We start from the raw sequence: 27,237 nt of genomic DNA, 5'->3' as shown, positions 1-27,237 counted from the left end.
CCACAGATGCCCATCTAAAAATCCACCTTGCCTGTTGATCAACAACACAATAGTCAGGATGCCAAGCCCCACCATCAAATAACTGAATTCTGAAATCTCAACAGCACTCAGACAGTCCTCATCACAAGGATGTAAATATATAAAGGAGATGCTTCTTTTGTCCATTTTCCGTTTGCTGGAGCCTTTGTGATGTAAGTCCATTCTGAGTTTGTCAGCTCAGTCTCAAAAAGATACGGGTCCTTCCACCGTAACAGGGATAAAACTTCCCAAAGTAACCAAGAACTCTGAGTAAAATTCTCCAGAAACTGCTGTTCCTTGCTCAAGAACCAATCACATTTTAGCAACCTAAAATAGAGCCTGGCCTATAGAACCATGTTAACATAGAATGCACAATCTACTTGAGAGTGATCTGGCACACAAACTTGAAGTTCTGGATCTGATTCCAGATCTCTGTCACTCATTCTGAAAAGAGAATACTTTCTTGATATCGAAAAGCATCCCCAAATGAATGAATTTTAAGAAGGAAGCACAGAAGGAGCTCTTTTCCAAACACATATACCATTCCCAGTCCATACCAGCCCATAAAATCAAAGAGCTGTAAAGCAGTTCTCTGATAGCCCCCACATTGTTCTTCACCAAGTGGAGTTAGGATACAGGAGAGAATTAAACCCCCTGATTGTGGGTGGAAGGGAAGGATAAAGACTGGAGCCCCACACAGCTTATCAGGTCACTGCTGCTTCAAAAGACCTACTTCTGATGCCATGCATGAGGAAAATTCAGGGCGTTACTGTAGTGTATCTGGTGAAGACGCTCTCTGCCGATGGGAGAGAACTGTCCCATTGGCATAACAAATCCACCTACACAAGAGGTGGTAGCTATGTTGGCAGGAGAAAGTCTCCCGCCAACATAGAATTGCCCAAACCGGCACTTAGATCAGTGTGACTTACGTTGCTCAAAGGGGGGTGGGCATATTCATCTGGATGACATAATTTATACAGACGTAAGGGGTAGTGTATACCAAGCCTCACATGACTCTGCCATCTCCCCTCCTTCTTTTCATACTTAGCATATAGATCCTATAATGACTGGAACTATCAAGGCATCTTTTTGTGTCTCTCTCTTAATGTCGGTCACTACTCCTCAACAAAACAAGAGAGCAGAGCACTCCTCAACTTCTACACTCCTATGATAATGCAGAGAGGACACATTGTTTGTGTATGAAAGGGGCCTTCACCAAACCTTCAGAAAGAACTAAAAGATTTCACTTTCTCAGATGCTGTGCTGCCTAACAAGATATTGAAGGAGAAGGAACACCTCTGAGTTACAAATTTCTATCCCAGGAGGACAGAAATGGTAATAGGCTTTGGAAATAAGTACTAACAACATAAGAACGGCCATACTTGTTCAGACCAAAGGTCCACCTAGCCTACTATCCTGTCTTCCAACAATGGCCAATGCCAGGTGCCCCAGAGAGAAATAGAAGAACAGGTAATTATTAAGTGATCTATCCCATTGCCCATTCCCAGCTTCTGGAAAACAGTGGCTAAGGACACCATCACTGCCCATCCTGGCTAACAGCCATTGATGGACCTATCCTCCATGAATTTATCTAGTTCTTTATTGAACCTGTTATAGTCTTAACCTTCACAACATTCTCTGGCAAGGAGTTCCACAGGTTGACTGCGTTGTGTGAAAAAATACTCTCTTTTGTTTGGTTTAAACCTGCTACCTATTAATTTCATTTGGTGACCCCTAGTTCATGTTTTATGAGAAAGAGTAACACTTCCTGTAGGGAGCCAGGGTGGCTCCCCTCCGAACCAGAGGGTAAAGAGCCACCCTTGCAGCCTGAGTGGGCGGGGCCAGGCCAAACTTCTGCCAATCCCCGGAAGGGGAAGGGTGGGACAGGAAGTACAAAGGGCGGGGCCCTCTGCCCAGTGAAGAGAGCACCAGAGAGGGAGACAGACACAGGCTGCTCCCTTGTGATCCTGCTGCTGACCCAGGCGAAGCCCTGGGCAAGGAGGAGCCTGACCAGGAGGAAGGCCTGTGGCAACCAGGGCTGCCAGTCGCTGAATACCCAGAGGACCTGGAGGGGTCTGACTGCAGCCCGGGCCAGCGTGAGTCCGATACCGAGGGGAAGCGGGAGTGGACCGCAGCGGAATACCCGGACGAGATGGAGGGACCGGAGCTGCCTGCAGCGGAATACCCGGAGGAGATGGAGGGACCGGAGCTGCCCGCCTGAGAGACCGGGTAGGAAGTAGCCCAGGGGCCTAACTACACCGTGGGGTGGGTGTGTTTGGTCAGCGGGCGCAGACGGCCCCGCTGACCCAGCGGCGGGACTTTCGCCTCCTGCCACTGTCAGGGCCCTGGGCTGGAACGCAGTGGAGTTGGGTGGGCCTGCGTTCCTCTACCCTGGCGTTCCCCTGCCTGAGGGGCATGCTACTGACTCTTGCCGGCGTTCCCCTGCCTGAGGGGCGTGCTACTGACTCTTGCCGGCGCTCCCCTGCCTGAGGGGCGTGCTACTGACTCTTGCCGGCGCTCCCCTGCCTGAGGGGCGCACTACTGACTCCGGCCGGCACACCTTCCCCGCTAATTCCCCAACGCCCGGAAGGTGTGGCTGAGGCCTGCCACGGACACCATAGCTCTCCATCGCCCCTAGGGGCTCGGAGGACCGACACCTGTCACACTTCCTTATTTACTTTCTCCACACCAGTCATGATTTTATAATAATCTTGCCATAAAGCAAACAGAATAAATGATTCATTAGAGAGTGTGCTTACAACCCAAATTATTTTATGTTATTACATCAGCACTTCAAAGATATCTACTCTGTAATACTGGACATCTGGATGACATTAATTCCATGACCTATCGGGACCTCTGAAATACTACAGATTGCCTTGCTAATTAAGGATTCATAGCTTTAAAAAAATCCTTCAAATGAAAATTCCTTTCACAGTATCTATTGAATAAAATGTTACTTTTTGACCAATGACTTTAAAAAAATATCAGTATTCTGATCTCAGTTCAACATATAAAAACCAGGAGCTATTTTCTTGTGATTTAATTTTAATAGAATATTAATTGCAATAAATTAGTTTTTTTCATAGCTGTTTTGACCATTAAAATGAGAAGTTCATATCATATACAGAAAAATAAAATAGGTTATTTTAAAGGTAAATCATTATTATGTGGCTCTTTGGGGAAAATCTGTCTCCTCTCCCTAGTTTTGTGACAGGTCATTTCTTGTATTAAACAATCCATAGATTGTAATTAAGGAATATACACTCTCTCTCTCTCTGATTTTAGATTATCATTAGGAAATGTTGGTTTTAACTGATGATCTACACTAACAGAAATCCCCAATTTATAATAACTCACCTCCTTCCAACCCAATCACCTTTTATAGACTACCAAAGATCCTTATCTTGCAAACACTTTATGCACATGAATGGTTTATTAACTTCAATGAATTAAGCACATGCATAAAGTTTAACCCCAAACACGCACAAACACTCTGAAGTTATAAATGCTTCCATTGAAGCCACTTGCAAGGTCCTTTACAGTCAGTCCCCACCCGGCCTATCATCCCTCATTCGCGATCAAGTTGTCAACTTAGATTTAGGGTTTCTAGTGCCTTGTGGCACACAAGGCAACCCATTTTTCCCCACTGTCTGTCCAGAGCAAAATGTTTGACTCCATTATAAGTTGTCTCCATGATGGCAACATCCTTCTGGATCATCTTGAAATAGGTTGGTCTTTGCTGTCCATGTCTTCTCTTCCTTTCCGGTGGAATCCAGTCTAAGACAAACCTTATGCTTCTGCCTCAGAGAAGTCTGCTGACATGGGCCATCCACCATAGCCATCCCTGTCTGATTACTGAGTCCATTGTCTGCTGACCCAGACAGCGCAACACAATTCCAGATTGGTTACACAATCTCTCCAATGAATTCCCAAGATTATTCTCAAACAAAGCCAGTGAAATGCATTCAGCTTCCTGCCACATCATCTGCCACATTTCCAAGGCATACAGTACTGCAAAGCTATCTTATTATCCCCCTACAAATCCCTCCTCAAAACTCTCCTTTGCTGTGATTCCTACCAAAAACTTGATAGCTGTTAGGCTGCTGGTGTGCTGAGATCATTGCCCATCATGTGGGCCAATACTGCCTGTTTACTTATACTTACACCCCTTCTCCCCCCCAGCTTTCTGCATCCATTTGATGTCTCTTGGTTTACAGACTAAGTTTCTTTGGGCAGGAACAGACTTTTTGTTGTGTGTTTGTACAGCACCTAGGATCCTGGTCCATTACTAGGGCTCCTAGGCCCTATAGTAATACAAAAAAATAAACAAAATTAGAAAATAGATGCATACAACTGCAAATCAAAATACATAAGTTATTCTGCAGCATTTAAATAATTCTTATTTCAAAGTATTTGTTAGAATAGGTACCGCAAATAGCGCATGACCTGATCAAACAGATTCTGAAAAAAGTACATCTTTTACATAGTAAAATCTGGATTTCATAAATAAAACTCTCCAAGGAAATGATGATAAACAACCTCTAAGAATATTCATTAAAAAATAAAAATGATTAGTTTATACTATTTATGATTTTATGCAGTGTTGATGTTATGATTAATATAAACTGAGTTTTTGTTTCATGTTTAAAGATCGAAGCTTTATATAATTTGAAAATTTGGATGGAATATACAGATATTCTATTTAACATCTACATATTAAAGAATGAAAAATTCTCTGTTCATAAAAACATCAAATCATAGGTAAAATTCCATAATTGATAATTTGGTGGTTACTCAGTTTAAACTAACACATGTAAATCTGAACATAACCATCAAGATTAGCAACTATTCATAAAAACAGACTTTTCTTGTATGGGGCAAAACATCAGTGTATCTTTAAAAATGACTGAATTTGTTATTAATATAGTGAAAAGTTAATTTGTCTATTACTGAATTTTGCCAACTAGCCAAACAGATCCATTCACTATATCAAACAACAGATTTAAGTCTAAATGCATTAAAGGTCCTGGTAATATAATGCCCCTAGGGGATTAGCAGACCCCTCTAACAAAACTGACTGGTACAATTCCTTTTATTTATTATATATGCTAAGCATGAAAAAGTGTTTACGATTTTAAATACCCAAATACAGATTATTTTTCAATACTAAATGTAAAATTATGGTAGAGGTAAAGAATATTTCTGTTTGTCTTATTTCCTTGGAGCAATCACAAAATTAATGCAGGGTAGAGAAACCAGCCTCTACATTGTAAGCATCAGTGGGCATCTCTACCTTGATGAGAGAAGTACAGTGTCAGCAGGTATATACTCTTTGCCTTTTATTATAACTATATCTCCAACATCTACCTGTAAGAAAACTGGGAATTGGTTAACAGTCAAACACAGAATCTCTAACTTTTATTCATAGGTAAATCCTCAATTTGCCAAAAGACAGTTCAAAATTTAGGCAACAATTTTCAAAAGAGTGTAGGGGTATTAGGTCCCCAAATCCCACTGAAATGAGGCCTAGTCACATTGTATTCCTGGCATTGAATATATTCCACTTTAATCTCCCTTGATATTGGGAACTCTTATTATTGTTGTATAATCAGATGTATATTTAGCCTAGTTACACAAAAGGAAATTAGTTTCCCTAAACTCAGAGTTCTGTTGCATCACAGCAGATGCCTGCTCCTGGTTCCAGCTAACTTGTATGTAACCCATGCAAACAGATGTGAACCTCATGAAATTAAACCTTTCCTGTTTGTAATTAGATGATTTCACAGGGGGAAAAAAAAAAGATCTGATTGGATCAAATTTACTGAAATCTCAGGTTACACAAATCTATGAAAGCTGTTTTTTGACAAACATTTGCAAATAAGAACATAAGACCAGCCATACTGGATCAGACCAAAGGTCCATCTAGCCCAGTATTCTGTCTTCTGACAGTGGCCAATGCCAGGTGCCTCAGAGGGAATGAACAGAATAGGTAATCAAGTGATCCATCCCCTGTTCCCTAGTCCCAGCTTCTGGAAAACAGAGGTGAGGGACACCATCACTGCCTATCCTGGCTAATAGCCATTGATGGACCTATCCTCCATTAATTTATCTAGTTCTTTTTTGAACTTTGTTTATAGTCTTGGCCTTCACAATGTCCTCTGGCAAAGCATTCCACAGTTTGACTGTGCATTGTGTGAAGTAGTACTTTTTGAACAGTACTTCTGTTTCCCTAATTTACCACTGCTCTATTACCTCACAACAACGCCTGAAGTTTTAGTATTTTAAACACAGGGTAAGCTTTGCAAATATATTAAGTAACTTTAAAAACATTTTTACTAATTTTTGCTCAGTATATAAAAACTGAGCTATTTTCTTGTCTATTAATTTTAATAGTGCTAAAGGTACTTATACAGAGATGTCATGCTAATATCCCAAGAGCTGAAGACATTCAGGCAAAACTTTCCTTGAAATATTATTCAGGCAGACCTTTCACTGAACTATTAATGATAGTTTTGCCTGAGAGAGGAATTTGGTTTTGGGCCTAAAAGTATATTTTATTAAACAAGCTAAATTTAACATTCTAGAAAGCACTACTAAAAACTGAACATTTTAATGCTTTCCATCATACTTGTAAATTAATTCATATGACTGTCATTTACTCTGATATCAAATATATAAACTGTATCAAACGATAGTATAAACATAAAATTTACACCCCTTAAGAGCAAAAACAAAAAAACAAATACACACCTTTTCCCAATGGACAATCTCCCAAGCACCATTTCTCAATACTGAAAAGCAAAGACACACAATTAGACTGTACAACAGTAAAACTTCTGGTTATAGGTGACACACCTCTTGTGTTCCCTGTTACTAAAAATCATGTGTATAAAATAGAGCAGTATACTCACATGGCATTTTACTGAACAACACATTCTCTGCTATTTCAGGTCAAGCATTTCATTTATAAAAATTAAATTTTAATTTGTACAGCACCTTTCATATAACAAGACTTTATAGGGTTAGAAAATCATAGAAATGTAGGACTGAAAGGGACCTCAATAGGCCAACTAGTCCAATCTCTTGTGCTGAGAGAGGACTAAGTATTATCTAGACCAGTGGTTCTGAACCAGGGGTCCAGGGCCCCCTGGAGGCCCCCAAACAGGTTTCAGGGGGGGCCACAGGGCCAGCATTAGACTTGCTGGGGCCAAGGGTAGAAAGTTGAAGCCCACTGTATGGGGCTGAAGCCCAGGGCCCTCAGTCCTGCCACCTGGGGCTGAAACTAAAGCCTGAGCAATGTAGCTTCATAAGGGCCCCTGTGGCGTGGGGCCCCAGGCAATTGCCCGGCTTGTTACCCCCTCATGCCAGCCCTTGCTTTCATATGCCAGAAAACCAGTTACTGTAGCACAAGTGGGCCATAGAATTTTTATAGCATGTTTGGGGGGGCCTCAGAAAGAAAAAGGTTGAGAACCCCGATCTAGACAGTCCCTGATCGGTGTTCAACTTGTTCTTAAAAGAACTCCAATGATGGAGACGCACAAGCTCCCTAGGTGATTTGTTCCACTGCTTAACTACCCTTACAGTTAGGAAGTTTTTCCTCATGTCTAAACTAAGTCTCCCTTTCTGCAATTTATGCCCATTATTTCTTGTCCTTTTCTCAGTGGCTAAGGAGAAAAATTTATCACTCTTCTTTAGAACAGTCCTTTATGTACTCTAGACTGCTATCACGTCCCCTCTCAGTCTTCTCTTCTCCAGACTAAACAAAACCAATTTTTTCAGTCTTTCCTCATAGGTTTTCAAGTCCTTTAATCATTTTAGCTGCTCTGGACTCTCTCCAATCTGTCCACATTTTTCCCAAAGTGTGGTGGCCCAGAACTGGACACAGTACTGCAGTTGAGGCCTTATCAGTGCTGATTAGCGCTTACAACACTCCTGTTAACATATCCCAGAATTATATTCACTTGGTTTACAACAGTATTACATTGTTGACCCATACTTAGGTTGTGATTCACTATAATCTCCAGATCCTCTTTTGCAGTACTCCTATTTTGTATTTATACAATGGATTATTCCTTCCTGAGTGTAGAATTTTGCATTTGTCCTTGTTGAATTTCATCCTATTTAATCCAGTTAGTCAAGATCATTTTTAATTTTAATCCTGACCTTTAAAGTGTTTCCAACCCCTCCCAGCTTGGTATCATCTATAAAAATTGTAAGTATACTCTCTGTGCCAATGTCCAAATCATTTGTGAAGATACTGAATAGAACCAGACCTAGGACTGATCCCTGCAGGACCCCAATCAATATGCCCTTTCAGCTCCATCACGAGCCACTGATAACTACTCTCTAAGTATGCTTTTCCAGACAGTAGTTCTCAAAGATAATCGCTAATGGCTCAGATCTCTTCAATCAGTTTCTTAAGTATTCTAGGATGTATTTCATCAGTCCCTGCCAACTTGAAGACATTTAACTTCTCTAAGTAATTCATAACTTGTTCTTTTCTTATTTTAGCCTTAGATCCTACCCATTTACTCTGTAGTTCTCTATCTTAGTCATACAATCACTGCTAACTTTTTGGTGAAAACTGACACAAAAAAGGCATTTAATACTTTGGCTATGTAACGGATTTGGCACCCACCTCTCATGAGTGCCCTTTCAGGTTGGGCGTGTCTGCGTTCTTTAGTTCTGGTGACCCCTTTCAGTGGGTCTCAGGCAGGTTTGTCAGTGACACAGCGCTCCAGCCGAGTCACACTATCTGCATGTGAACCAGCACAAACCGCTTCCGGGTATATGGTCCACTGGGGCCTGTCTCTCCTTAGTCCTCCTTGGGCTTTGGTCTTTAAGTAGTCCAGCCCTGGTATGGGGCTGTAGCCCCAGGGCTTCCTCCCTGGAGACACTATCTTCCTGCAGCCCTCTCCAGGCTCAGTCCCTATTCAGTCCTACCAACCAGCCAGGAGCTCCCTCCATGCTCCCCCGCCAGTCCCTGCTAGCAAACCATCCATGGCCCTGCTGCTCTCCCAGGCAGCCAGGCCTGCAGTACTTTCTTCTCTTGCTCCAAGCAGCAACTAACTGGTGCTTTGTTCTGCAGCTCCTTTTATAGGGCCCTCCTGGGCCCTGATTGTTTGCCTCCCCTGAAGCCACTCTAGCCTGCTTGGAGGACCTCTCCACTTCTCCTTCCCTGGCATGGGTGTGGCAGAACCTTGAGGCCTCCAGCAGGGGGCCTTTGGGCCTATTCCACCCCATCACAGGCTATTGCTCCATTTTTTGTTATTATCTTTCCCTCCTCATTTAGTAATGGGCCTACCCTGTCCCTGGTCTTCCTTTTGCTTCCCATGTATTTGTAAAATGCTTTCTTGTTACCCTTGTTACTCATTCTTCGCAATTTGACCTAGTTTCCATTTTTTGTAGGACTCCTTTTCAAGTTTCAGGTCACTGAAAATCTGGTTAAGCCAGTGTGGCCTCTTACCATACTTTTATCGGTTCCTATGCATTGTTATAGTTTGCTCTTGTGCCCTTAATAATGTCTCTTTGAAAAACTGCTAACTCTCCTGAACTCTTTTTTTCCCTTAGACTTGCTTCCCTTCCAATTCTGAGTTTGATAAAGTCTGCCTTTTTGTAGTCCATTATATTTACTCTGCTGTTTTCCTTCTTCCTGCTCCTTAGAATCATGAACTCTGTCTTTTCATGATCATTTTCACCCACACTACTTTCAACCTTCAGATTCTCATGTAGTTCAGTTCCTCTCTGTTTATCATAATCAAATCCAGAATAGCCAGTCCGTCACTTTCTCGACCTTCTGTAATAAAAAGTTGTCTCTAATGCATTCCAAGAACTTGTTAGATAATCTATGCCCTGCTGTATTATTTTCCCAACAGTCATCTGGGTAGCTGAAGTCCCCCATCACTACCAACTCCTGTGTTTTGGATAATTTTGTTAGTTTTTTAAAAAAAGTCTCATCCACCTCTTCTTCCTGTTTAATAGGCCCCCTGCCATGACATCATCCTTGTTTTTTACCTCTTTTATCCTTACCCAGAGACTTTCAACAGACCTGCCTCCCTTTCTGTCTCAGGGCAAATATATACATCTTTGATAGCAAGGCAACACCTCCTCCCTGTTTTCCCTGCCTGTCCATCCTGAACAAGCTGTACCCTTCTACACAAATATTCCCATCATATGAATTATCCCATCAAGTTTCTATGATGCCAATTATCTTGTATCTGTGATTATTCACTAGTATTTCTAGTTCTTCCTGTTTATTCCCCATACTTCTTGCATTAATTAATTACAGCATAAAATGTGTATGAAGCAGAATGAAATAAAAATTTAAGGAAAATTAAGACACATTTTAATTCGATTATGATAAGTGATGCTCCCAAAAATATTAGATTCTGGAAGAAACAACACAATCTGAACTGAAATCTTATAACATTACTATAGGAAACAATCTCAAGAATGCTCTCTGATGAAAATGCTAACATGATATCCTTTTATTTTTATTACAAATCATTTATAAGAAGCACCATATCCACATACATGGCAGTTTATAAACACAGATGAAGACATGTTCCCTGCCCTGAATAATGCAGCATTTTAAAAAAATATATATATAAATTATTGGACAATAGATAGAGTGTGGGTATTACTAATGAGAAGAGAATAGGTATTACTTTGAAGAACTGGAATTTAAGTAGGGATTTGAAGGAGAGAGAATGCAAGGAAGAGAGGGAAAGGAAGATTGTTCCAGATATAGGGAACAGCATGCTAGAAGATTCCAAGCTGAGGCTGGGAAAGAGGGTAAAATGAAAGAATTGGGCACTGGAAATGGAAAGGAGGAAATAAACGCAAATATGTTGGTGTGGCATATTTGGCCTAATAGGTGAGGATGAAAAGCCTGAATTTGATGCAACAGGAGACAAATACTTTTTAGGTATTCAAAGAGGTGGGTGATCTGGTCAGAACTGAGAGGAGAGAACATGACTTTTGATATAGCATTTTGGTTTGCCTGAAGACAGAAAGCAGAGAAGGCAAGAAGGCCAAAAGAAGACTGTCATGTAAGATGGCCAAGGCATGAGACAAGGTTGTTGCAATGGAGATAGCAAGGAAAGGTGGATTTTGGTGATACTGAAGAATAATAAGCAACAAGATTTAGCAACCATCTGCATATGAAAGGTCAAATAGGCTGCAGGCCTGGGAAATGAAGAATAACATACCTTAAATAAATAATAAATCCTTGTTGTTCTGGTGGCTTTTCTCAAGCAGAAGGAAATACAGGTATATCCTTTCCTGGATGAAATTCTAGTAAAACCTTGTCCAAAAAGACATCAAGAAGAATGTGTGCTTCAGATCTTGAACCTGCTGGAATTTTTTTTTTGTAATTTCTGGATCAATTCTCTCTTCTCCCTCCTTAGAATCTTTTCTAATGAGCTCATCTGACTGAATACCTAAGTATCTAATCATCAGCTGAAAAAAGATCCTCCTGCTTCATTTAATCTTGTGATTCATCCCCTGAGGCAAAGAGTTCACCTCCCTCCTGTAAAGAAGATCCTGACTTTCTTCTTGACTTCTTTTTTCCTCTCTTGGACTCAGACTGAACAGCCTTCTTTTTCTTTGGTGATGCCCATGAAGATGAGGATGAAAATGAATTAAATGAGGAGAAGGATGAAGAAAAACCAGACACAAATAACTCTATTCCTTTTATTATGCTTTTTCTTTCCATGTAGGAAAACCTTGTGAACAGAGCCTTTGGTGCCATCCAGTAATGAGTCAGAGGAACTACTATCTCCAGAAGAACAAGGATAGTAATTTCTGGAAATTTATTGAATCCCCTTTCCATTTTTTAAATTTGACTCCTTTTGAGAAGGTGGGGATTGGAAACCTGAATCAGATGAGGAGTCCTATGAACCTCTTCTACTAACAGGCATCTCTTTATCTGTGTCCTTTTGAGAGCGGATAGAATGCCTGTAGGAGATACTGCATCTGCTGCCTGGAACTCACAGGATTGTAGCCTCTGAGGTAAAGGCTCTTTTTACACCAAATTCAAGAGCTCCAAGAGAGACTTTCTTCCTGAGGGGAAGATTCTCTTCTTTTCCCCTCATGCAAAATTCTTAACTCCCTCTAGCACTAAGGGAAGAGGAATGAACTACCCAACCAAGGAAGGGGTTGGGGATGATGATGAGATCTGCACTGCAGGAGGATATGCATCCAGAACGGTCTTACCAGCTGCTCCTTGCTCTGTCTGTGGTGTATTCAGCCAGTCCTGCTTATGTTTTCCCTGTGCTGACCCACTGCCCTTTGATGCAACAACAAAGGGCTCTCTTTGTTTTTCTGCCATCCTTTGAGACATTTGCAGCAAGGCTGTCAGATTCCTTGCTGGTGAGGAATGCCTGAGGAACTGCCTCCTGGTTTCAGGGTAAGGTGGCCAAAGCCAGTGGATGAGCTGACTGATGTCCACAAGGCACAAATCTCTCCTTCTGTGTCCTCTGACAGGAACAGAGAGAAGGAGGAACACAGCTGAGGTCTTCCATTTGGATCTTTCTCCACCGTAGTCCTAGCCTGTTACATGAGCAGTCAGGGAAAAGGACCACAGCGGCTCTGTGGTAATTCCAGGCAGCAGACGAACCAGCTGTGCATGTTTATTTGGCATGTGTTTTGTTTTTTTTTTAAACCCTCTCTCTTGGAGTAAGTGCTGGATTGGATGACCCTGGCAGTAGCTACAGGAGACAGAACAAAACTGGGGGGGGGCTTCTGGAAAATGGGGGCTAGTCCTTTGTCAGCCATCAATTCAGCTTTGATTCTGACCTTTACAGCTACAGAAAGGCAATGTCCCACACTGAGGAACTGTGCATCTAGTCATAAGAAAAGAAAAAGGACCTGCTCTTCTGCTTGCTTGGTCTGTGGAGCTTCAGAGTCAGTCAGGAACTGCAGTTTGGGGAATCAGGGGATGTCTTCTGGCTCAGGTACTGTCATGTCAGTGGGCATCATGTTCTGGTCAACTGGCTAGTCCATGGTGTCTGTGTCTCCAGTTTCCTTGGTAAAGTGTTGTCACAGTGACCTTGGGACAAACACACTTTTTCCTCAATTTCTTGGTCTTCTAAGTTTCAAATTCAAGATGGTAACATCCCATAAAATCTCTTTGGCAAGCTTCTAAGAAAACGAGAGATCACAAGTTTTGCATCCCGCACAGCATCCTGTAAAAGCGAGATGAGTGTGACTACATCCATCCTTGGGGCCCTCCTTCCCAGAGAACATTTTTTTTTTGTCAGATCCACAAGTCCACGTGTTTCTTCCAGGCAAGCAATAACAGGGAATAACAGGAGATGACAACTCCATCGGAATTTATTCAACTCCTTTTCATTGGGTCAACAGTCAGGACCTATAAAAGACTTCTTGACCATCATTGTTCCAGGAATTAGAAAAGTTGTTCCTTACTCATTCACACATCTTATGCTTACATTTTCTCAAGGCTGCAAGACTTCATCACAATAAGAAAATACAGAATTGTCACACTGTCTGGAAAACTGGGGAACTATGTGTAAGGTTATCTATCAAACTTTTTTTTGTAATAGTATTTTTGTAAACTACTTGTGTTTAAAGTGTTTTATTTTGAACATTTGTTCAACTTTATGGATAATGCCCTCTACTCCAAATTTATATTTTAATTTGTGGTATAATAGTGTGGTGTTCAAACTATTTCAAATTTGTAAATTCTAAACATTTAGGTCCCATAGTTTAAAATTACCTCCATAATTGCATGCCTATTTTTACATACAATTCAGTAAATTGTGAGTACACAAAAACATCTGGAGGTATAAATAGCTATTTGCATGGGCAATTGTGGCACACACACAAGACAGAAATGGATATGTGTTTTGCAAAGTGCATGCATGCACACACATACATACAAATCAGGTCTTTATATTCTAAACATCTAAAAGTGTAAGCTTGTATGCTTTGTGATTTCAAACATAATACTGACAAATCTGAAACCAAAGAACCATAATTATACACACAACATTCAGATTGAATTTTTTAATTGTGCAGCAAAGAAGAGATTTTTTTTATATGGTTCCTACCTTGGGTTTGTTTCTTGTTCACTGCATTATCAGCTTTATGTCTTTTCTGTAATAAAAATGCACAACTGTTAATTGAGTTAAAATGGTAATTTTGTTAACAAGGTAAAATGTACACTTCAGAAAAGATATCGTGTGCACACACACTTCCTGTATCCCACTCGAACAAAAAAACCAGGCAGGATTATTTCAAGTTATTGTTAAGCAATTTAAAAAAAAAACTTATTTTAATGAAGTATTCTTGTTAGACAAAGTCAAGGAGTGTGCTAGACTAAACTGTTCTTTTGAAGAACCACTCCATTCTGGATATTTCACTAGCTACCCTAATTCCAAGATGCAGACAGCTTGCATTTGTGGGATGGTGCCCATAATCTTCAGGAGTCTTCTAGAAAAGTAGTTTCCGTTGGGACCATATAAAACTTCATGGCACAGAATTTTCTGAGATGAGATTTAAGAGGTTACACAATGTGAGTGCCTTCTGCTAAACTTCAAAGTTCTTAAGACAACAGAACTCCAAAGGAGGAGGGAAGGTAGGCAGTAGTGTGAATAAACGGAGGCAACATTCTCCCAATGCAAAAGATATTGATAAAGTAATCTTTCCATATGCTACAATGGCTCTAGTAGCACAGGTGGAGCCAGCTCTCTGTAACTAGGAATGAAAGGGATAGTTAGTGAATTTATTCTTGATAACTATTTCTTCTTTGAGGTAGCTTCTGTATATTTACCACTTCTGGGACACTATTTAGCAATATAACCACCTCAAAGGTGGGCTGATGAATTCTAACTGAACAAGGACTGCAGAACTGCCCTCCAAAGCGAGCACCAGATCTAAATGTCAAGTCAAGGGAGTGGAAGTTGTGTAAACATGTGATTAAACCCCAGGTAGCTTCCCTGCAGATTTCTATAATGTTAACATTACTAAGGCAAGCCATAGACCCACCTGTACTGATACCCAACCTAAAACATTAACATACCTATTTTGGATCCAAAAGTTTAGGTGACATCTGATCAAAATAAAAATTCTAACAGAGTACGGAGTCTAATTCTCCCCTAGAAGGAATAAGGTCTGGAAAAGAGACTAAGCGCTTGTCTATACTGCTGCACAGTTCAGACTACGGGAGCATAACTAGGAGTGCGCACCAAGTGCTACGCTGAACTCCCCCATATGGATGCTGTGGCCGTGACCAAATTGGTTCCTAGTTCACATTAATGTAGTCTTTTTCAAACAGGACTATATTAATGAGAACTATGAACCTTTTAGTTTGCACCTGCAGCATCCACATGAGGGAATTATAGCGCAGCACTTTGGTGTGCACTGCTATTCACACCCTCATCGTCCAAACTGCAGGACGGTGTAGGCGTAGCCAAATAGATTAGTTTAGGCAGAACTCACATTATTTTAGGCAAAAATTTTGGATCAGGACACAGGACAACTTTTATCTCTGTGAAATACAGTGAAGGCAGACACATCTATCAAAATCTGCAATTCATTCACTCTTCTTGTAGATGTACTGTGATTAAAAATGCCATCTCTAACAGGTTGAATACAGTGCTCTCCCAGAGGTTCAAAAGGTCCAGCCATAATCTTTGTAAGCACTTGTCAGGGACTGCAAGTCTTCTAGTTGGATCCACAAAAGGAGCTAAAAAAAGCTGCTCACTGTTGCTAGGGCAGAAGCTGAAACCCGATAGAGGAATCCAGTTCTAGAACCTGACTGGCAGGATGCTGGGGATCTTGACTGGTCCATAGCTCCCATATAAACCCAGCACAGGAACAGGAAATTGTCCATGCAAGTGGGATCCTCCCTGCTCTGGACTGTGTGCCTCGTGCTTCCTGTTCCCCTCATTTCACTTTCTGGTGTCCTGACTCAGCCTGACTCTAGTTATCCATCCATGGTTCTACTTTCAAGTATGTCTCCTCCCTCTAATGTCCTGGTAACCCGATCTTGCCTGCTTCCTCATGCTCAATTCTCAGTTTGCCCTCTGACCTGTCTTGGACTCTGACCTCCTGCTATCTGACCTGGCCTGCCTCCTGACTCCTGCTTTGACCACTAGGTCAGACTGCCCATGTCCTGGTCACGATAGAAATAAATTGAGATCCCATTTTGCGACAGGTTCTCTGACAGACATTAACCAACCACTGAAGGAATCTCCTAATGGAGGATGGCTGAGATGATGCACAATGCACTTTGATCACTGACAAGGTACAGTAATTAGTCCAAAAAGAAAGGTTACTTACCCTACAGTAACTGGTTCTTCAAGATGTGCTGTCAACACATATTCCACTCTTGGTGCATATACACCCCATGTGTGTCAGATCCTTTCTGACTAGCAGTATCTGTTGTAACTCTGACTAGCCCCTGATGTTCTCTTGGCAACCATAGCCAAGGGTTATAAGGGGCAGGAGGCTGCAACCACTACTCAGATCCTTCACTAATAAGAATCCTGAAAAGTGAGAATCCCATTAACAGGGATGCAGGGCAGGTTGAGGAATCTGTGTAAAACACCACATCTCGAAGAAAAAATGGTTACTCACACTCTCTTAACTGTTGTTCTTCGAGATGTGGCGTTCATGTCCATTCCGATCAGGTGTGTGCATGCACACGTGCACGGTAGCCAGAAGATTTTTCCCCTAGCAGCATCCATAGCGTCAGTCCGTCCCTGAAGTCGCGCCTTCCTGGCGTGAAATATAGAGCCCTGCCAACCTGCCACGACCTCAGTTCCTTCTTGCCGGCTACTCCAACAGAGGGAAAGGAAGGAAGGTGGGTATTGGAATGGACATGAACAACGCATCTCGAAGAACAACAGTTACGAGAAGGTCAGTAACCGTTTTTCTGCTTCAAATGCTTGTTCATATCGATTCCAATCAGGTGAATCACAAGCCCAAGTTTAGGTGGTGGGGTCAGAGTCTTCCACTGATTGCAGCACTGCTCAGCCAAAGGCCACATCGTCTCTGGCGGGCTGGGTAATCGCACAGTGCGTGACAAAAATATGGATGGAGGACCACGTCGCCGCCCTGCAGATTTCCTGAGTGAGAACCTGAGCCAAGAATGCTGTTGATGAAGCCTGCGCCCTGGTGGAGGGTGCAGTGATTGGAGGTGCAGGAATACCTGCCAGGTTGTAGCACGCACGAATATAGGATACTATCCATGACGAGATGCATTGTGATGATATAGGCTGACCTCTCATTCCATCTGGTACTGACACAAATAACTGGACCGATTTTCTGAACATTTAGTTCTCTCGATGTAAAAGGCTTGTGCCCTGCGGACATCCAGATAGTGGAGCCTCTGCTCCCTGCTGCTGGAATGAGGCTTACGGTAGAATACCGGGAGAAAGATGTCCTGGTTGATGTGAAACTGCGACACAACCTTCGGGAGGAAAGCAGGATGAGGCCTGAGCTGAACCTTGTCCTTATAGAACACTGTGTAGGGAGACTCTGATTTTAGAGCCCTGAGCTCAGACACCCTCCTGGCTAAGGAACACCACCTTGTAAGAGAGGTTGAGCAGGGAGTATGTCGCTAATGGTTCAAAGGAGGGTCCCATGAGCCTAGAAAGGACCAGGTTGAGGTCCCAGGCACGGACAGGCTGACGGACGTTTGGGTATAGCCTGTTGAGCCCTTTTAAGAACCGGCTGACCATAGGGTTAGCAAACACAGAGCAGCCCTCTCCGCCCAGATAGAAGGCCGAAATGGCAGTTAAGTGTACTCTTATTGATGACAACAAAAGCACCTGCTGGTTTAGATGGAGGAGGTAGTCCAGAATAAGCAGCACTGAGGCTAGCATTGGGGACAAACAGCGCTGCGCCAACCAGATTGAAAATCTCTTCCACTTGGCAAGGTATGTGGCTCTCATAGAGGGTTTTCTGCTGTCAAGGAGGGCCTGTCTAACCTGGTCTGAACAGCTCCATTGGGTTCAACCATGGAGCTTCCACACCGTGAGGTGAAGCGTCTCGAGGTTAGGATGTTAAAGAAGACCATGATTTTTGTCTCAGAAGATCTGGGAAGAAGTGTGAGCAAGATGATCGGGGCTCACACGGACATGTCTAGGAGAGATGTGTATCATTGCTGATGGGGCCAGGCTGGTGTATTAATATGACCTGAGCTCATTCTCTCCGGATATTGAGGAGTACCTTGTGAATTAGCAGTAGGGGCAGAAAGGTGTATAGGAGAGAATGGAGGAGGAATGGGTCCACGCTGGAGCCTGGGCTGTGATTTTTGGAGGTAGCAGAACTGCTGGCACTTCCTGTTGTGTCACGTGGCAAATAGGTCTATCTGTGGAAAGCCCCACCTTTGGGAGATTGAAGTTGTGATGTCCGGGCAAAGGGACCACTTATGGCTGTGAAATGACCTGCTGAGGTGGTCCACCAGCTTGTTCTGTACCCAGGGGAGGAACAATGCTTGCAAGTGTATTGAATGTTCTACAGAGAATTCCCACAACATGAGGGCTTCCTGGCACAGGGGAGAGGAACGTACACCCCTGTTTGTTGATATAGAACACTGCTGTTGTATTGTCCATCATGACTGATACACGTATGCCTGGCATGCTAGGCGCACCACTCTGAGCTCTCTGACATCGATGTGGAGACCCAGGTCCGCCTGAGTCCAGAGACCTTGAGTCCTGCGGTCTCCCAGATGTCCTCCCTAGTCTAAGTCTGATGCGTCCGTCACTAGCGACAGAGACGGCTGAGGAATGGCGAAGGGGACCCCTGAGCATACCTCCTGAGGGTTTAGCCATCACAGGAGGGAGTTGAAGACCAGGCAAGGGACGGTCACAATCCTGTCCAAGCTGTCCTGGGCTGGGCGATACACTGACATGAGCCATAACTAAGGAGGTCGAAGCCTGAGTCTGGGATGTTGCACCACACAGGTACAGGCAGCCATGTGTCTGAGAAGCTTCAAGAAATTTCTGGCTGTGATGGTGGGAAACTGTCTGAGGCCTGTCGTTCAGGGCCTGAAACCTTGCTTCCAGCAGGTATGCCCTAGTTTGGGCTGAGTTCAGTACTGCCCCTATAAACGCTATCCTCTGGACAGGGGACAGAGTCGATTTTGCTTCATTTAGAAGGAGACCCAGGTTGTCGAAGGTGGCTCTAATGAATCTGATCTGAGCTTACACTTGGGTCCTGGAGCAGCCTCTGATCAGCCAGTCTTCAAGGTACAGAAACACCTGTACCTGGTGCCTGCACAAGAACACAGCGATGATGGCCATGCACTGGGTGAAAACTCAAGGTGCTGCTGACAGGCCGAATGGAAGGTCATTAAATTGGTAGTGGGTACTGTTGACCACAAACCTCAGGGGGCTGAGTGACTGCAATATGAAAATATGCGTCCTTCAGGTTGAGGGTGGCATACCAGTCTGCTGGATCCAGTGAGGGGATGATGAAGGCCAAAGAGACCATGTGGAACCTGAGTTTCTTCATGAACTTGTTGAGTCCTCACTGGTCCAAGACAGGCCTGAGGTGGCCTTTGGCTTTTGATATTAGGGAATAAAAGCCCTCGCCCCCGTGCTCCTGAAATACCTCCTCCACTGGCCCTAGAGATAGGAGCGACTGCACCTCCTGGATAAGGAGCTGTTCTTGAGAAGGGTCCCTGAAGAGGGACGGGGAAGGAGGGTGGAAGGGCAGGAGGGCACAGAATTGGATGGAGTATCCCCTCTCTACAGTGCAGAGCACCCAGCGGTCCGAAGTGATATAGGACCATGCATGGAAGAAAGGGGACAGTCAGGAGGAAAAGGTAAGGAAGGGTAGATCCAGCTTTTGTTCTTGAGCGCCATCCTTGACCGCACCGTCAAAAGGATGGTCTGGGGCCAGAAAGTGGTTTGGGTTGGCCACAGCCCTGGCCTGAGGACGGGTATTGTCTTTTCCTGCCACTCCTGTTCCTCCTCTGAGAACCGTCCTGGGGGTTCTGCTGATAGAACCTCTGAGGAGGCTGTGGCCCAAAGTGTTTCCGCTGTGTGGCAGAAGTGTGCAGGCCCAAAGACCTGAGGGTGGCTTGTAAGTCTTTCAGGCTATGCAGCCTCTTGTCTGCCTTTTCAGAGAAAAAAAGAATCACACCCTCAAATGGGAGGTCCTGAATGGTCTGTTGGACCTCATAAGGGAGCCCCGAGACTTGGAATCAGGAACCCCTTCTCATGGCCACCCCACTAGCCGTGACCCTAGTTGCGGCATCAGCACCGTCCAACACGGCCTGGAGGGAAGCCTGGGAGATTAGCTTTCCCTCCTCCACCAAGGCCAAGAACTTGGCTCAGGAGTCTGAAGGGAGGAGCTCCACAAATTTGGTCACTGCCGCACAGTGTTATAAGAGTACCTGCTGACAATGGCTTGATGGTTCAAAATATGGAGCGGAAGATCCCCTGTAAAGTAGACCTTTCTCCTGACAAGGTAAGTCGCTTAGCCTTCCTGTTTTTGGGGAGAGCCCCTGGAAACCCTGCCGCTCATGCTGATTAGCTGCGTCCACAACAAGAGAGTCAGGAGGTTGGTGGGAGTACAAATGTTCATACCCATTGGAGGGCATGAAATAATGCCTCTCATTGTGCTTGGCAGCGGGTGGCAAGGAACCTGGGGTCTGCCACAGTGTCTTGGTGGTATCCACAATAGTCTTAATAAGTGGTAGGGCAATAAGAGAAGGTCCTGAGGGGGCAAGGATACCCACCATGGGATCAGCCTCCTCGACCACTTCCTCAGACTTAATGCCCAGACCCTGAGCAGCCCTTTGCAGTAACTTTTGTAGCACCCTGCTGCCCTCAAGCGCTGGGGTTATGGCTGTATCTGCCAATGCCTTGTCCAGAGAAAATGAGGAGCAAGCCCCTATAAGCAGTAGCTGCTCCCTGCCATCAGCTCCCAAGGGGTCTGCAACTCTCGGGGGAACATCGGTGCCAATGGAGCTCCCATCATCACCGGGGCTGTCAATGCCAAACTCGGCGTTGGTACAGGCACTGGAGAGATCAGTGGTGCTGCCGGTGGAGCCAGTACTGAACCAGCTGCCTGAGCCGACGAAGGTGGAGAGGCCATTGTCTGTGCTGCTGTCAGTACCAAGGTCGTCCTCAGTGCCGAGATCGAAAGAGTCGCTGATGTCAAAGCTGGCGCTGGCGCTCAGCCGATGGCATTGGCGTGTGAGTAGGCGCCGAGGCGAGCTGCATGGCTGACAGCGAGACGAATGTGGCTGAGGCCACCGAAGATGCTGAGGAGTGATGCCCTTGGATCCCTCCCTGGCTCTGGTGAAAGGCCCAGGAGGTCCAGAATGGCCACTGTGGTGGATTCTGCCACTGCGGTGGCCGCACCAGGAGCTCTTGCCTTGAACTCAATCGTCAGCTCCTACTCCTCCGAGAGCGGTAAGAGTCAGACTCTGAGACTGAAGACCATGGAGGAGCCGAGCATCAGTGTATCAAGCATCAAGATCTTGGAGAGCGATTAGGCTCTCTGTCTGAGTGGGCCGGTGCCAAAGGACATGGAGGGGGGGAAATGCCTGGACAGCATTGCCAACTTCCCTCTTGACTGCACCTGGGGGTGGGATGGGATCACCAGCGGTTCCTCCCTCCTAGGGGGCAAGAACGGTGCCGTAAGGTGCAGCAGATCCCGAGGAACATCGAAAGCTTCCAGCATTGAAGGAAGTGGCAGCTGCTGGCCCGTAGGGACCAGTGAACATGGGGGGCCCAGACTCAACTGCCTTGCCCGGGCAGGAGTCGACACAGCCCTAATGGGGCGGATCTCGATCTGTGGCCCGCTTGGGGTCTCACTTCCTTAGATTTAGCCAGAGGTGACCGACTGTCCGGCTTCTTTTTCTTCTGAGGCACCAGCGAGTGAGACCGGTGCCTGCTCTCCACTGGGCCTAGGGATGTGCTGTGCCAGTGCCGAGCGTCCTTTCTCAGCACCAAATTCAATGATGGTGCCGGGGCACTCCACGTTGACGAGGAAGCACTATGAGCCGGGTCCCCTGAGCCTGGGTCCGAATGGGGGCGTACAGCTGCCTCCATGAGGATCACCTTAAGCCGCTGCTCCCTTTCTTCAAGAGTCCTAGGGCGGAACTCGCAGCAGATCTTACAGCGATCCTTTTGGTGACCCTCCCATAGGCACTATAAACACGAGGAGTGTGGATCGCTCTTTGGCATGCACTTCGCGTAGACCACGGTTTTTAAACCCCAGGGACCATGGCATACCATGGCTCCAGGGAGTCAGAAGGGGGGTAGAGACCCCCAACAACTCTAACTACTAACTACTAAGATAAACTAACTATGTACAAACAACTCGAGTTGAACACGCTTGCTAAAGTAAGGGCTATGGGAGGTTCCAGCTTATCGTCACTGGTGGTAAGAAGGAACTGAGGGGGTGGCGGGTCAGGCTGTATATTGAGGGCCATGAAGGCACGACTCCAGGGGGGCGCCCAGACCAACCCGAGGGATGCTGCTATGGGAAAAATCTTCCGGCTACCATGCACACGCACACACCTGATTGGAATCAACATGAACAAGCACTCGAAGAACCACCTCAGTTACTATAGCGTAGGTAATCATTCTTTCTTTGAGTGATGTCCACACCAACTCCTCTTCTGAGAACTAACTAGCAGTTTTCTCAACAGGCGGAGTGAGAGAAGTCCTTACTTGAATTGTGAGTTTGTTAGCCCTGCCAAACTTGGCATCTGATCTGGATGCTGGAACCTGAGAGTAGTGAGAGGTGAATGTGTTGACTGAAGCCACTCTCCATATCTCAGGTATTGGAACATTTGCAAGGGAAGCTCTGAGACTGTGTGCACACTAGGTCCTGATCCAGTCTGAAAGCCACTTGGATAATCTCTGGGTGAAAACTGGCTCCTAACTCCTTCTGCAAAAGGTATGAACCATCTGTGGGATGTTCTAAATGGCGCTACTCCGTCCAGATAAAAATATAAAGCTCTCACCACATCCAAGGTGTGTCGTTTCATTTGGCTGCAGTGAGTGATGTCTCAGGAAGAAAACTAGCAGGTGTATGAATTGGTTAAAATTAAAATCCAAAACCACCTTAGGCAAGCAAGAATTTAGGAGGATGCCTAAGTGTGACTTTGTCCTTACAGAATATGGCGTAAGGACGCACTGATTTTTCCAGCCGAGGTGATAGTTACCAAGAATGCTGCCTTCATGGAGAGATGAAATAGGAAAGAGGTTACCATGGGTTCATTACGGGGCCCTATTGCATTAATTTAGATGGAACACATGGGCCCAAAGAGTCAAAGGTGTTAGCACAACTCTGAAATTGTCCATCTTTAAACAAGGTTCAGGGTTTGGTATACAGAGACCTTGGTTTGTTAGTTTCATGGCAAACACACTAAGAAATTCTTCCCAAAATTTTGGAATTTGTTAACTAAAATATGGAAAAGAAAGGAACATAACTACAAAAAGTTATGAAGCAGTTTAAAACTAAAATTAAATAACAAACTTAACCCAATTAAATAAGACAAAATTAACCAAAACATATCATCTCTTTAAATGGGAGTCCTTTATTTGAGTTGGAAAACAATTCTTAGCAGGGAGGGATTAGTTTTGTGGCTCATTTCCAAGATGTGAAAGATGGTTACTTCTCTTACTTTTGACAAACAGACAGGCATGAGTGGAAGAAGAGACAGTATAGTAAAGGTGGAGAAAATACAGCTTTTGCTGATGTTCTTGAGATCCAGCAGGCAGGTCAGTCACAGACAGATGCTCTGGGTGGGCAGGTCAACCACAGCAGCAGTGCTCTGGATCATGCAACGTAATCTGGTTGGTCTAGTCCTTCTCCTTTATTGGTCCCTCTTAGGCTGGACAGAGCTGGGTAGAGCTGGATGGGCTGTCTCAACTTTTGGTGCTGGTCCTGTGTGGTACAGCTAACCTTAGGATCAGATAGAAGAGAGAGAGGGAAAGAGAGAGAACACAAAGAAAAACGGTGGGGCAGAAAGGAACACACAATGGAAAGAGTAACAAAGCAAGATACTGTGTGTCCCTGACTGAAATCTCTGATGGTGTGGCAGTTATGATCAGGTGTTCCCGCTGGTGTGTTGAGACCTGGACTTCACGATGATGCAGTGACCTTTGGGATCCCCTGGCAAAGGACGAAGTCCCTGGAGCGGAGCAGAATGAGACAGAGGTCTGATGCCTTCCTCCTCTTCCAGAAATTCCCAGTCAATTAGCCAGTCTCCATCCCCAAAAAGTCTCTTTGTAAGGGTCGCAAAAGAGGAATGATGGGCGGAATAGTCCACACTTTCATTATTTTCTTCATCACAATAAGAAACTGAGGAGGTCCCTGTCAATATGGTGGCATAATCTACAAGTTATACAAAGAACAAAAATGAATCTGCATAGTTGTACTTCAGGGAGCCTGAAAGGTCCTGAAAAGAAGCCAGATGAGGAACATAAAACCCCTAAGGCAAAAGAACTGACCAGGTGAGCCTCCAAGCCATTTTCAGATGGCACCAAGGACAGCCTCTGAAACCAAGACTCCAAATAAAAGGACTCAGGTACATACTCCAGATCTGAAGGATGGCTTTTACTGGATCCTTTTAGTGAAGAATGGGCACAATGTGAAACATGGAGACATTTGGGCACTAAGAAATCCCAGCATCCACAATGTGGTGAGAACCTGATGGAATCCTAAGGAATGAGCATTGCTGGAAGATCTGGAAGCACCCTCAGACTCAAGGAAGCTAGAACTGAGACCTCCAGTCCACAACACCACTCCTACTTCCTCTTAATCTTATGATTGAGGCAACAGAAGAGCAAAACCAATCTACTGCAAACTGATGTGAACCCACTTAACCAGAACTTTCCTGGAACCAAGATGGCCTCTAGCACAGATGGAGCATGAGGCCACCAAAGACTTTGGCTTTTTGATTTCACCATGTTAGACAGAACAGTACCTTACCCTGACGATGGATCAGAGGGTTACAAGATTGTGTATCTGGCTATGGAAAAATACAGTGGCATAAAATACACCAACTAAAATCAGTCTTTTTGGGGAGGGGGGATGATTGCCCTAAAGCTGCGTGGAGATTGTCTGGAATCAAAACTGCACAACGGCACAAAAGCTATGCAAAGTTTTCTATCTAAAATGTAACTAAATATGTATTAACTATTATCTAAAAATGCATCTAACATGTATGAACTATAACTCCTCTAACCAGTTAACAGAACATTTTTCATCAAAGACAAAGACAGAACTCTTTGTGTATAAAGTGAAGACCCATATACCTATAGCTAGCTGTGGAAAGGAAAGAGAAGTGAGGCTGCTTGGGATTGCTTAGCTCCTTAGAATCTTAGCTCTGAGCACACATTCTATTTGTAGGAATATGCAAAAGCTACCTCAAAGAAAGATGTAAAATTCTGCATCCTTGTACTGTAGCAGACAAACAATAAAAAGGGATCATGGGGAAGGATCTTCCCTCCCCCTCCCCACCACAAGAATTCCAAGCTTAAAGTACTGACCTAGGATGGCCCTATGCTAAGAATTGAGACAGACTGGAACTCAACATACAGTTCTCACCAGGCTCACTCTGCAGCTCCTCTTACACTGTAGTTTCTTACCATGTCACACCCAATCCCACTGACACTGATCTCACCCCAAAAGGGGAGAAAAGAGGAGCTTTCAGCTACCACCAGCAGACTTCCCTCAGGGGTAGAAGGAGCCACTACCAACTTCTTTTACTACTGAAGGAAATTTGGGGCTTGTCCGCACATTGATTTTGCAAAGACCTCACTACACTGGTACAACTCCCCTAGTGTGGATAAATTATATTGATAGAAATGGGTTTGGAACACACTAGAAAATCTGGGGATTTCTTCTTTATGATCGAATAAAGTTCTCATTTTTAGCCCTGAAAGGACATGAGATATTGGACTTGAAAGCAGTCAGACTTCAGAAGTAATTTTCAGGAGAAAGGATTCTATATCTAGAGGTAGAAGTAAATATTTCTCTAGGAAGATGATACAAATATGCTATTTGAAGCTGTTTAGAAAGTTTAGAATAAGTCCTGAGGAGATGGATTAGAGGCAGGTAATGGGGTTATAGGCATGTGATAAAATGAACTGGTATGCAATAGCAATACATTTATCACACTCCTGTACAATTTACCACATGGATATCACCTCCCAGTATCATATATATTTTCATAAACTATCTCCACCATTGTTCAAGGTTTTCAACTGTTGTTTAAAGCAAGAGATTTTACATATTTTTAGGGCTTAGGAGAATCTCCTCATACCAAGCACTAAATGCTGTGTAACTCGAGAATGTAGATATATTCAATTATTTTTAATTTTAGAGATGCATAAATATTACAGGTTATTTATTTAGGAAATAATTGTATTAAATACTTACAAGATCTTCTATAATTTCTTTGACTGCTGCTACAGCTAAAATAAATAACAAAGGAACCAATGTTGTATAACGACCTGTTGGTGACACATCTGGAATTTGCTATTAAAAAAAAAGAAAAATGTTTTTTACATTTGTAGGTCAAAGTGAAGTTTGATTATAATAAACAGAACTTAGTAATGCAAAAGAATGCCACTTTATTCAGGTTCATGTACAATTCCATTTTCTTCATCTGCACGTTTTAGTCCTTCTTACTACCGAGCCTATAATTGCTTATTATTTTCAATCTCCCTAATTCATTACACTTATACCTGTTCTCATAAAATCGGATGCAACATGTAATTAATATGAAAAATGTTTCTATTTGGGCAATTGAATTATAAAATGTAGGCATAACTATATAGGAATTTATGGTGAGATATTTTGAAGCATTCCCCTCCATCTTCCCACCCACAAGGGCTGATGCTAAATCTGATTTCAACACCAAGTCTGGGGAAGAACACTGAGCTTTCCAGTGTCTCAGTAAAGCGCTTTTGTTTAATATAAGGGATCGTTTAATACTTTTGTAATGTAGTGCTGACAGTTTTCCAGGTAATGACTATCATACAGACCCAAAAGACATGGCAGAGTAAAGCACATGAGTGGTTAAATTTTTAAAAAGTATCCACAGGAATTATTCTCATAAGTGAAGTTATGCATATGCTTCAGTGTTTTCAAGAATGGGGATCAAAAGTTCAACTGTCCCATGACCAGTGGAATCTATTCAATATTTTCTTTGGAGTTAGATGTAAGTTGGGCAAAGGAGGACTGCATTTTACAAAGCACTGTATTCAGAGG

General features: G+C 43.8%; 1 protein-coding gene across 6 annotated transcripts in view; it reads right to left on the bottom strand.

Annotated features, from left to right (window-relative positions):
* ATP8A1 (ATPase phospholipid transporting 8A1) overlaps positions 1 to 27,237 on the bottom strand; it is a 241,893-nt gene that overhangs the window by 178,725 nt on the left and 35,931 nt on the right. For 3 of the 6 annotated variants that reach the window (XM_073342153.1, XM_073342148.1, XM_073342149.1), the window contains 4 exons: positions 26,404 to 26,502; positions 14,094 to 14,139; positions 6,772 to 6,812; positions 5,315 to 5,388 (listed from right to left, as the gene is read on the bottom strand). In XM_073342153.1, coding sequence (XP_073198254.1) covers positions 5,315 to 5,388; positions 6,772 to 6,812; positions 14,094 to 14,139; positions 26,404 to 26,502 — 260 coding nt within the window. Of the gene's footprint in view, positions 1 to 5,314; positions 5,389 to 6,771; positions 6,813 to 14,093; positions 14,140 to 26,403; positions 26,503 to 27,237 lie in introns of those variants that run through there. The other 3 variants (XM_073342147.1, XM_073342150.1, XM_073342151.1) reach the window with 2 other exon arrangements.

This window comes from Lepidochelys kempii, chromosome 4 (genome assembly GCF_965140265.1).
Source record: "Lepidochelys kempii isolate rLepKem1 chromosome 4, rLepKem1.hap2, whole genome shotgun sequence".
NCBI classification, from domain to species: Eukaryota; Metazoa; Chordata; order Testudines; family Cheloniidae; genus Lepidochelys; species Lepidochelys kempii.
The sequence above is the reverse complement of the archived record's forward strand: the minus strand, read 5'-3'. Positions and strand labels throughout refer to the sequence as shown.